The sequence below is a fragment of the Euwallacea similis genome, chromosome 16, assembly GCF_039881205.1.
Source record: "Euwallacea similis isolate ESF13 chromosome 16, ESF131.1, whole genome shotgun sequence".
Lineage (NCBI taxonomy): Eukaryota > Metazoa > Arthropoda > Insecta > Coleoptera > Curculionidae > Euwallacea > Euwallacea similis.
In genome coordinates this window covers 1,141,506-1,153,100 of record NC_089624.1, presented here as the reverse complement: position 1 = coordinate 1,153,100, position 11,595 = coordinate 1,141,506, and the positions used below count along the sequence as shown (strand labels likewise).

The 11,595-nt window shown below is 36.7% G+C and overlaps 2 protein-coding genes across 3 annotated transcripts in view; both read left to right on the top strand.

Moving 5' to 3' along the window:
* Positions 1-1,104: 1,104 nt before the first annotated feature.
* Positions 1,105-6,239, top strand: knk (protein Skeletor knk). The gene is made up of 9 exons (XM_066397668.1): positions 1,105-1,330; positions 2,622-2,841; positions 2,901-3,248; positions 3,301-3,475; positions 3,535-3,777; positions 4,562-4,697; positions 4,767-5,057; positions 5,113-5,367; positions 5,835-6,239. The coding sequence occupies exons 1-9, from the start codon at positions 1,285-1,287 to the stop codon at positions 6,149-6,151; spliced, it is 2,031 nt and encodes a 676-aa protein (XP_066253765.1). The 5' UTR covers positions 1,105-1,284; the 3' UTR covers positions 6,152-6,239.
* A 943-nt stretch (positions 6,240-7,182) lies between these two features.
* LOC136413909 (uncharacterized) overlaps positions 7,183-11,595 on the top strand; it is a 63,889-nt gene continuing 59,476 nt past the window's right edge. For both annotated transcript variants that reach the window (XM_066397671.1, XM_066397669.1), the window contains exon 1: positions 7,183-7,427. In XM_066397671.1, the coding sequence (XP_066253768.1) occupies positions 7,373-7,427 (55 nt within the window). In that variant the 5' untranslated portion in view covers positions 7,183-7,372. The remainder of the gene's footprint in view (positions 7,428-11,595) is intronic.

The following is an 11,595-nucleotide window of genomic DNA, read 5'->3' as shown; positions in this document are numbered from 1 at the left end:
AGTTAGTTATTTCGCTGTAAGTAATTTCCTCACTGCATCGCAATTATTTTGTAATTGTAAAGCGGTAGGCTAAGGAATATTTATTTTTTCACTATTCATCTCCCATTTGCATACGTATATCAAAAAAGAGAAGTAAAAACGTGAATATAAAATTTTTATGACTAAATTATATGTGTAAAATAATTAATAAAATTATTTGCAGGTCTGACCTAATTTGTCTGATATTGGGTACATGAAACAGTTATTGATACCGCGTAAAATTTCAAATAAAATGCTTCTAACTGATAAAACGTCCAAGCATTCAGCCATAATACAGATATTTAGATTCAAGTGGATCAAAATTTCCTGCACGCCTGATATATTTTATAACAATAGAAAAAAAATCAACCCTCGAAAAAAAGGAAAGAAACCAAGGAGAAAATAAAAAAAACTGATTTCAATTTCGCTTTAAAATCACTTTTGCTTTATGAATGATGATGTGAAGAATATTGATAGATCAAAGCTTATATTTCCCTGGGTCGTGAATATACGCAAATTCTAGTCACGTCCGGTTTCCTACTCCCACATGAGAGTATGTTGCCTTAACAGATTCGTATCATACGTTCGCCTTGATATGGAGCTTTTGCGAAAAAATAAGCAGGGAATTCCCCAACATAAACTAAAACGGTAAAAGCGCCAGGTTTTCGTTATATCATTTTCTCTGTTACGTTGGGGAATAATAAATTGAGAGGGGTAACATCAAGGAATTTGTAACGAAACTTTCGATTTGTTTGTTTTCTACTTCATCAAGAAGTTTCAAAGTTTTTATGTGTACTTTGGAAATACATCAGACGTATCAATTTTCCGGCGAAGAGAGTAACAGCAAATGTGGCAACTTTTCTTCCCGCCTGCCTGTCGCTTTTAAAACAGATGAGCTTTTTTAATCTAAAATTTATACCGGGAGAAAATATGCCTGTTCCCCTGAATCGGATCACTACCATGATAAGTATACAGCTCCCTAGTTTACGTACTATGAAAAACATAACGTTAGCCAAGGTTCCTTGCGTCTCACATAAGGCGACGCGAAAACTACCAGTGGTACCAATGGTACTGTTACTCATGGCGACTTTGGTTATTAGAAAGTTAAAATTGAAAGCTCTCTTGTAAGTACGCGTTCGATGCAGTATACTGAAGGTTAATAAAACCACAATATGTCCATTAAGTGAATGAAATATTATTAAAGATTTTAGTGAAAAAGGAACCAAAAATGGTGTTAGTCTTAAGAGTTAATTACAACGCAAGAGGATGATGTTCGGTGTGCTTATTGTTTCCCTGGTCTTCTTTTCTGCTGGTGAGTAAGCTGTGCTAATGTGGAAGCGGAAGTATGGTTGCAGGCCACTCTTATGTTAAGGTATTAATTTTGATTGAACGCACGAGTGAATAAAGACACTAAATTAAAATGTGCTTAAATATGAACAAGGGACCAATGTCTAAGACTACAGTGCAATATTAACTTTTGACCTTAACCTAACAATAAAGCACATAGTCAATGGACTAGTAATGCAGCGATTGCACAGGGCCATTAACTGCTCTTTGTGGACTAGTTTCTACACAAATGTATTATAAACCAAACTTCAGGCCACATTCTTGTAGGTAACAATCAAAGAAAAAACCATCTATTTGAGGCAAATTATTTTTCATTAACTCAAGTAGCAATATTATGGTACCATGGTGCACTTATACTAGTCTAAAAACCGGACTAGTATGGTTGCAGTGTGTTTAATAGTCGATGGCAATCACTTGTTACGCTAATTGGCCAAAAAATTGCGGTTAAGTGATTGGCTAAAAAAGCTCTCAGTTAAGTTGGTTCAGCAAGTAGGTACCTTTTTTTTATCAAAGTTCCTCTAATAGTTATTTTCTTGGTGACAGTCATTGCGACTTGAGAGTCGTTTGTAACACTAAAAAAATCAAATTTGGATAGTTAAATCAAAATGGGTTTCTGCACATTGAAAGACTAAAAATTGAATGTTTTCAAACCAATGACTCTGCATATTACTACAGTCTTATATTATATGACTCTAAACGAACAGAGCGTCAAATAAATAGTTTTAATTTGAAATTTATATCGTTTTACGCAGAAATACAATGAATGAACAAGAAACAAAAGCAACAATGAAATAAAAATTACAAAATGGAAATTTGCCAGCAAATCTGATTTGCGGCTATTTCATTAATTGTAGTTGATTGTTGCAGATAGATAGAGAGTAAAACGGAGTATAATGGCCACAAAACAGAGCAGAGATTTGAATAAATTAAGCAAAAATGATTTTTGATCAATAAGTGAAAAAAATTCTCTTCGAGACAAATACTGCTGTTCACTGGCCGATTTTTAAGGGACAATTGTTAGTTATCTTTTCTGGCCCGCATATGGTGTCAGGCTACTGTCGCGGACTTAAAACCACGCAAAATAAATTTGAAATTACATCAGAGGGGTCAAATTGATTTTATGTCTAATTCTGTTTTTCGATGTTTAAAATGACCAACATCCCTCAACGTACAATTTGAACAAATCTGATTTGGTCAGTGTCGAATGGTTTGCGGTTAATTCAGCAGTTTAACGTTAATGGTTTGTTCTGTTGCAGGATTGTGCCAAGACGATGAGGGCCGCTACAAAGGCAAATTCTTGGGCAAGCTGAACTCGTACCATCATCAAGTTTCCGGGGATATTTATGCAGTAGACAAATACACTCTCCTACTGACATCTTTTAACTATGATGGAAACGGGGCTGACACCTTCTTCTGGGCCGGTGCCGCTAACAGAGCTGGACCCCAGGGATTTATTGTACCAGATGAACATGGAAAGTGTGTTTCACTCATATAACAAAAACTGCAGGTCACTTTATGAATAAATTTACTTTTAGAACGAATGTTTTGGAACGTTATTTCAATAAAGATTTCACATTAGTGCTGCCCGAAAAGAAGAGAATTACAGACATCAAGTGGTTTGCTATATATGATATTTGGTCTCAGATTACTTTTGGAGATATTTACATTCCCGAGGAGTTTGAACCGCCTATGGTTCAAAAGGTGTCTCAACTCACGGGAAAAACGAATTCAATCAGCACTATTTCGGTAGAGATATTGGACGCCAAGCAAATCATATTAACTGGTTTTACCTATGATGGTAACGCCAAGAGTGCTTACTTCTGGGTGGGCGTGGGTGCTCAGCCAGTGTCGAAGGGATTTAAAGTTCCTGATGAATATGGATAGTAAGCTTTATCTTGTCTAGCATAAGTGTTATGTAAAAAACGGCAATTTCAGCCTGGATCCCTTGAAATCTTACAAAAACAAGACGATAACTCTTGAACTTCCAGGAGACCTTACCATTTTCAATATAGACTGGTTTAGTGTATTTGATCACGACACCAATACAAATCTTGGGTCAATAATTATTCCTGAAGCCCTGAACGTACCTCCCTCTTTGGTGAAAGTTATTGTAAGTTAAACTCTTGAATTTGGATGTTTAGATAGAGGATGATAGGACTTTTTTTATAGCCACAAAAAGATGATCTTCCAAACTGTTTGCAACTCCACAAAAACTTCCAAGTTTCATGGGAGATATTCGGCCCTGCCATTACCATTCAATTAGCAGGAATGGTCGATGAGGATGAATATCTTGCTTTCGGTATTTCGGGATCAAACGAGAGAAGCCAGATGATTGGAGCGGATGTGGCTGTAGCTTATATCAATGGATATCAGGGATTCGCCACTGATTATAACATTACTGCCTTAACTCCGGTAAGTTGCACCTTGGAAAAACATTTATGTGGTAAATGGAGGGTATAAAGCTATTTCTATCTCTTTGATTTCCAATTTACAATAAATCGGACGGCTTTAGGAGCTATAGAAATCGAATCAGATATGGTAGTCAATGACCGTAAATTCGGTGCCTAAGGATAGAGATTTCAAGTGTGGGACTAGATTTTCGTAAGTTTGCTAGCAGATTAAAGAATTAAAGGTGGAAATAGGAAAACTGTTTGCATAGTATCGTTTATTCAAGTTAACGGCTGATAAATATTTGCTCTAACGTACCCACCCCTTGCCCGGAAAACTTTCATTTGTGGACAGAATAACGACGAATCCAAATTGAAAATTTATTTAAACAAAAGCGGAAATGAGAAGATCAAACTAAATTGATAACTGCCGCTTCATTCAAAATATCCAATAATATGTGAAAATAACAATAAATCCCTAATAAAGCCAATCACTTTTTTAACGTTAAACCGATTTAGGAATAAATTATTGATGTTTTGTTTTCATGGTTTCGCCAAGTTTCCATGGAAACCAAGTATCTGACGAATGCTTAGGCAATATTTTAATGCTTCAATTAGCTTGCAGTTAAAGTTGACAGCACATTAATAATTTAGCTTTATGGAATGCATCTTCGCAGCTTCGTTCAGTTAATAAATCTTTTTATCGGCTGATTAAGCACAGGTGAATGTACGCGGGCACTTATGACTTTATGTCAATTAAGCAACCGACTGAACAAACTAATCTGAACTTTCATTTTTTTATTTTTCAGTGTGTGAAGGTGTTGGGCCAATACAAGGGTGTGTGTAAAGATGAATTAGTGGGCGGTCAGGACAATAATCAATTAAATACAGCCATAAGAGAAAATGGAATCAACATTATCACTTACCGCAGATCCCTAATTTCTCGTAAGTCTCAAACTTTTCCTCGCCAACACGTGATACTGTTGGAAACTTCTTAATTTTATTAATTTTCAGCTGACGATGGTGATAAGGAATTCCCATTAGAAGGTTCGGTTTACATTATATGGGGAATAGGGAGGCTTGATGAAAACAAGGAACCTGCTTTCCATGACATCTATCCAAAGACCAATATTAGCATCGAGTTAAACCCTAAAGAACCTCAAAACAATTGTTACTCATTTACGCGGTCAGGCCTTCAGGTTGGAGAACCATGGAGCAAAGGACAGATATTTGATAAGACTATTCGAGTGTTTACTAGTACTATTGGACCTTCGGGAGGCAAAAAAGGATATCAAGCAATTACTAGTAAACATATCTATATTTTCGTTTTTCACATTTTTACCTATATAATTGTGTTTAGAACACACCTCCACGGCCCTGGCATGGTACATCAATGGCTTACTAGCACCAGAACTTTGGTTACGTAGGGGGTTGACATATGTGTTTAAAGTAAATGGAGGAAACAATCCCCATAGTCCTGAGTACTACCATCCCTTGATTATAACAGACGATCCACATGGCGGTTATGACAGACTTACTGATGTGGCTCAATCTAAAGTAAGGGTGTTAGCAGGGGTGGAATATTCTAGAAGAGGACGACCAAAATCTACTGCATGTGAGTTTTCAACTGTAGCACTTTTAGTTCAGGTTAATTCCTCCTCCGATATTTCATTTTCCAACGTTTTGGATAAGATATTATTATTGTACGTAGGCATAATATTATACATGGTATCCCATCAGGAACCGCTATTAGACGGTTTGGGAAAATTATGAATAGCAAGTTACGAAAATTTAGTGGTTTCGTAAGAGCCTTGAGGCGACTTCACCTACAATATTTTGAACATATTTCCGGTGGTACCAGAAGTGTGACATCATCAAGTCTTCCCAAGGCTCTTGCCGAACCTTCAAATTTTGGTAACTTTGCTATTCATAGTTTTCCCAAAACGTCTAATGGTGATTTTCGGTGGGACACCCAGTATGAAAGCCTGTATTCATACCACTTCGTTAACATTTAAATACTTTTTTATTTCTCTTTCTTGTTTGATATTCCCCTCATTTTAATTATTACAAATTTTTCTTTAGCGGGAAGGCTTTGCTATTCGACACACAAACCAGATCAAGACCGACGGCTCGATGACGACTTTGAATCTTTCAAGAAGTTCAATAGATCTCTGACATGGTCATGTGAATCTGGTGATCCTGGTACATTGGAATTCACACCCAACACGTCTTGGCCGGATACGGTGTATTACAACTCGTTTACTCAAGCCAATATGGGGTGGAAGATTCATGTTATCGACAGTTTTAACCAGAAAACGAGTGCTAGTGAGAAGAACTCGCCTTTCAATAGCTTGATATTGTGCATATCTCTAATACTCTCTATGCAATTATGCCTGTGATTTTCTTAAGGACAATTGTATTTAATTTTATACACTTTAGTTCATAGACTAACTGATATTTATTATTCTTATTAAAAATTTTAGTTAACTTTGAGCTTTTATTTACGAAGTATTTGACGTATTTTCTCCGTGAAATAGTGCCAATTTTAAAAAAGGCTAAATTTTAATTTGTTTCCAACCAGGAATGTAGTGATATTTATTACCTTGTGCTCGCGTGGAAACTGTTCGATTTCTGACTGCCACTTTCCGTCCGGGTGGAAAATGAGTTCCTTCCGCCAGGGTGAATGTTAAGTGATATCGCAAAGATGTAGCAAATTCTCTTCAGTTTCTCATACAACTTTAAGTATATTTTGAATTGGAATGTACTCAGATAAACATCCTTACAACATGTTACATCTCCGACTTGTTCTTCAGATTTGCTTTGTCGCATTTTAAAGTAATGATTTATTTGTTTAAGTCGTGCACTTTCTAACAACGTAAGTACCGGTTTTTCAGTCAGTTTGAAATGCAGTGGGAAGATACCTTTCCGGTTAGTGCAAGGGAAATCGGCTTAGCTTTTTCTGTGAGCTGTGTTGACGTGCCGCCACGTCCCAGGCGTAGATACGGATAATGCCACCAGTTTATATTTTGATTTCGAACTTGTGCCACCGCTATTTTAGCCAGTATCGCACCAATGTGTTAGTGGAATTTTCCCATGGCCTTTAAATCTGTCCTTAAAATTTTTTAAATTTGAATCAAATACTTGAAGGTATGAACTTTTTGCATACTGCCAAAGGGTTATTCACTGGAAACTGAATCGCTTTAATACCATGCAAATCGAGAAAACGTAAATATTTATAGAACAACATAGGGAGAGAACAGGGCATTTACGCTTGCTCCCCTTAACAATTCAAATCAGGTAATTTTTGGCGGAGAGAAGTAATTTCAATTGCGACGAGCGAATTTGCAAAGTGCAAAGCGTGCGCACAAACCTCGACGGTTTTCACCCCTTATTCTGAGGGATGATCGTCTATTTCCACCCCATATTCCTACGGATGCGCACGTACTTTCGGCTCATTTTCCGTCGAGGACCGAGGGAAAATCCCGAGTAATTTCGAGGCCGCCTTTTGTGACTCTTAATGAGCCCTTCGTACAATTGGTGAGAATTCCGCACGTGCCGAAGTGGTGACGCTCGTGTCGGCTGATTGACGTCGTGACAGGTGGTGACATGAAATAGTTAGCATGGTTGTGAACTATTGGATTTTTTCTAGTTTACTACTTCTTTGCAAGTTCAAAGGTGTGTATATTTATTTTAGTATAGCTCTTGGCCACCATATCTACCGGCATACTCAATTAGTTCAGGTCGGGCTATTTCAGGATGCGGATTTAGCTTAGCTAGAGCGTTATAAGGAGATTTTCCTCCAAAATATCTTCCAGCTGATGTGGATTCTCCAACTTTCAATATTACAACCTCCCTCAGTTAATTAACTTTATTAAAATTCTCTTACAATATTACTCCACCCCACATCAACCAAGCGAAGCATATTTATCTGAGTTATAGACTGGACCTTAAAGCTTCATTTTAACCCCTCCCTCCATGATTAATTAACAAATACCAGGAAATTGATTCTAAACGCATCTCCACAAAAGCTTTGGCGTATCTGTTATTTTCTATGGCAAGCCTGCTGGACGGGGACTTGAATAAGGTTTTGGGGGAGATGAAATGGGGATTTGTGGTTTTCGAGTTTTGAGTTAAGTAATTTCTTGGACATTTTTTGGTTTTAGCAGATTTCACTTGAGCCTTGGCATATCTGGTATTTTCTATGACAAGGCCGCTGGAAGAGGCGCTGAAAAAGAGTTTGGGGGAGATGAAATAGCGATTTGCGGTTTTTCAATTTTTTGGGTTGAACGATTTTCTAAATTTTTTATGGTTTTAACATACTCATTACTAACCACTAGAGCACATACAATAAGAATCGAAAATGGGTAGGCGTGGTAGAGAACTAAAGTTCCATAATCTGCTATCCCAGTTTACGTGGATTTTAGTTTAAGTGTGGCCTACGAAAAAATTCTTGAAACTTTTTCTAATTTAATATTCCAATTCATATGGGAATCATATGGGATTCAGAGTGCAGAACTTCGGTCTTCCATGGTCAAAAATATAACCAAAGGTTCAGGTTTGAAAGCATCGTTGTCATTGTCCTATTTTTACCATACTGAATCTTAGCTGTTCCGAGCAATAAACACTTTTATTTTGTTGCTTTTCTTGCAAAAAATAATGGCCTTCACTTAAAGCATATATCAAATATGTACCTTTTGTAATGTAGATATTATACTTTCAACATTAAATATCTCGTAAACTATATAAACAATTAATAAGATATGCGTGTTGGAAGGATGGCCATTTTTGTATGTTCGAAAGTTGCCGCTTTCAAACGCACTGCCACTGGCATTTGATCTTATCTTGAAGGAGACCTATAATTCCTTAGTTTTCACAATTTGAGAGCTGAAAAAATGTTCACTTTTACATCCGCAATCATTTTTCTTGCGTTAGAGTGGGCCACCGTGTAGAGTCAACATATTTTAAAAACAGTGCATAGGATTTTACATACTAAATTTTCAACCTTATGTTAGAACTCATTCTAGTTTAACAATAGGTTTGAAACTTGAAACATGTAAAGTTGTGACTCTCGGGATTGAGAAACAACTTGAGCACTAGCTTTGAAGCATGTTGAGTTATGAGTCCCGGGATTAAGAAAATTACCACTGGGCCAAAATATCAGCGGGATGTGAGCTTAAAAATGCATTTTTCTGAAACAGAAATTGCACCTTCTACGCTCGTCATAACTTACTCTTTGCCAATGTCAGTATGAAGTCTTTAAGTCACGTTTTGAAGTAAAAAGAAATTGGTTACGAAACAATGAAGATGAATGCAATAATAGTCTAAGAAAAATCTAGGAAGATCTATTATCTATTACGACTTTATGTTTTATTTTAGCTTAGCGTTTAAGTAACTCGAGTAGCCCCAAGACGAGTTTCGATCCTACTAGATCTTGTCACTTCGATTCATCTCGAATCAATCAAACGCACTGGCATTGCCGATTTTCCCTGAGTTTCTAGTCTTTTGTGTAATTTCATTTTCCGAATCCGCATAATTATCTGAATTTTCTAAATTTTGCAGAACGTAGAGGTGGTACCTGTATTCTGTGGCGACGTTGCGATGAGTTTGTATAGGATTTGAAGAAGTTAACATTTGAATCTAATCAAAACTCGTAGTATGCAGAATTCCTTTGTAAAACCTTCAAAACATACAACTCTGCATGTCGATTTGACGAGAAACTGAAAGTACTGGATCTAATTTTTAGTTTTAGCTAAAGTCGGGTTTTCATTCGAATTCTGGTACATATTCAGCCACATTCTCGATAATTCGAATGAAATTTCATGTGACACATGAATGATTGATAAACACCAGGACAGTATCAGATACTGTAATGCTCGATTTACCGGCTGCAAATCAGCATTGGGTAAACAGATCTATCCGGACAAAATGAAATAAAAATTATAACGGTGCGAAACAACAATCACTATTTTAATGGAACAATTGAAAATGAGATTAAAACGGAGATAGCATTGAGAATATAATGAAGAAAACACTTCCGATTTCTTGCAATCCCCAGGAGATAAAATATTACATGAATTAACTGAATATGCTAGATGATAAAATTGTTTTTCAGAGTTCCTGTTAGTGATTGTATAAGAATACCATGGGAAAACGGTCAGCAGGTGTATAGACAGTTGGTAGCAGGAGGTTGCAGCAGGAATATGTACTTTAATTTCCATTGAGAGTTTATTTTAGTGCAAATAATGCATACTGAGTTAACTAAGGGATTAATTAATTACCAGCATCTTAGAATGCATTCCAAGAGGTACAAAATTCTATCTCACACGTTCTTAGGGTAATTACGCACCTACTCAGCCGGTAAAGCCAAAAATGAAATTGTAGTCTCTGAGTTCTGAGTTGTAAATAATTAAATTCCTTCATACAATCGCCAGGTAACTCGCATAGAATCTTGTTTTAAGTCGGTAGTTTAATTTAAAATTCCATGGCTGAGGAGGATTGGAATTTAGAACGGCAAATTTACAGTTAGAAGCATTGAGGTTGAGTGGTTCGGAGAAATTATTTAATATAATCCTGGCAAAATTAAACTACAAAGCTGTTGGATTAAAAGACTATTAAAATTTTCATACTTAATTGGACCAAATATTTTGTTTTGTTTGAAAGTTCACGCAATATTGGTTTTCGGTTAGTTTACCAATTGTGGAATGCGCCTTAATCCACAGATTTAATGTTTAACATAAGCAAGCTTGATGTTGAAACTAAATATTGCTTAATTGCTCAAGTGATATAGTTCCATTGAAGATGAAAATATTGCAAACTTGGATGATGAGGGACACCAGCTGGTTAGGATTAGTACAAGTACCTTTACCCCACCTAGTTATATAAACTTATTAATAAGTGATCGAACGTATTTAACCGTTTACCCAACTGAATTGTTGCATTTTGTTGACATGAAGGTGTTCTTTTGGGAAGAAACGTTGGATAATGGTGTTTAATAGGGTTCAGTAGTCGGGCTCCTTTTAATGAATGCCACGTGCCGAAAGGAAAAACGCCTCCACTGCCTCTGTCTATTATGTCTTCTACTGTCAATTATCTTGGAGAATATAGACATAGATGTTAACGCAAGAACGACGAGACGCATCTGAATATATGAGAAATCGCAGGTTACATAAGGTGTGAATATTTTAAAATCAACTAAATCCAATTTTGATCTACATTATCTGGTCATGTCTCCAGGATAGCCCCCATCAACATGGAGAACCGTTGTGAATATCGAGCTTAAGTTCTATTTCAAGGTTTCTCAGATTGAGATTGAGTGGGTCCTGTCGTATATCTTGATGGATGAACACATTTCCGCTAGTTTTGATTCATTTTACATGTTCGTCGATTTACTTGTGAAGGACTTTTCTATTGTTTGCTCGGATAAGGTAAAGCTTTGTTTTTCTGTAACAACAGCCACGATGCATTCTGGAAAGACACGTAATAACATCGCACTGTGAGAGCTGGCAAATAAACCATTCCATCCCGGTATGAGCAATAATCGAAATTCACCGTTTTATGTGTAATAATTCCGAACCCAAATGTCTCATCATGAATTTGAAGACGAATCTGAAATCGATACCAAATGGTGCTCCTTTAACCGGGGCTGCAGTCGTTGTAATATTTGCACGGCTCTTGATGTAGACGAACCGGGACACTGGGTGTATACGTTGATTTTTGTGGGCGCGTCCGCGTCTTTTCGCTTATCCCAGACTTCATTTCATGAATAAATGGCTTTGACTAAATCGCATGTAACGCAAAGCTAAATCCTCCAAATATTTGCATGTTACAGCATCATGTAACTGAT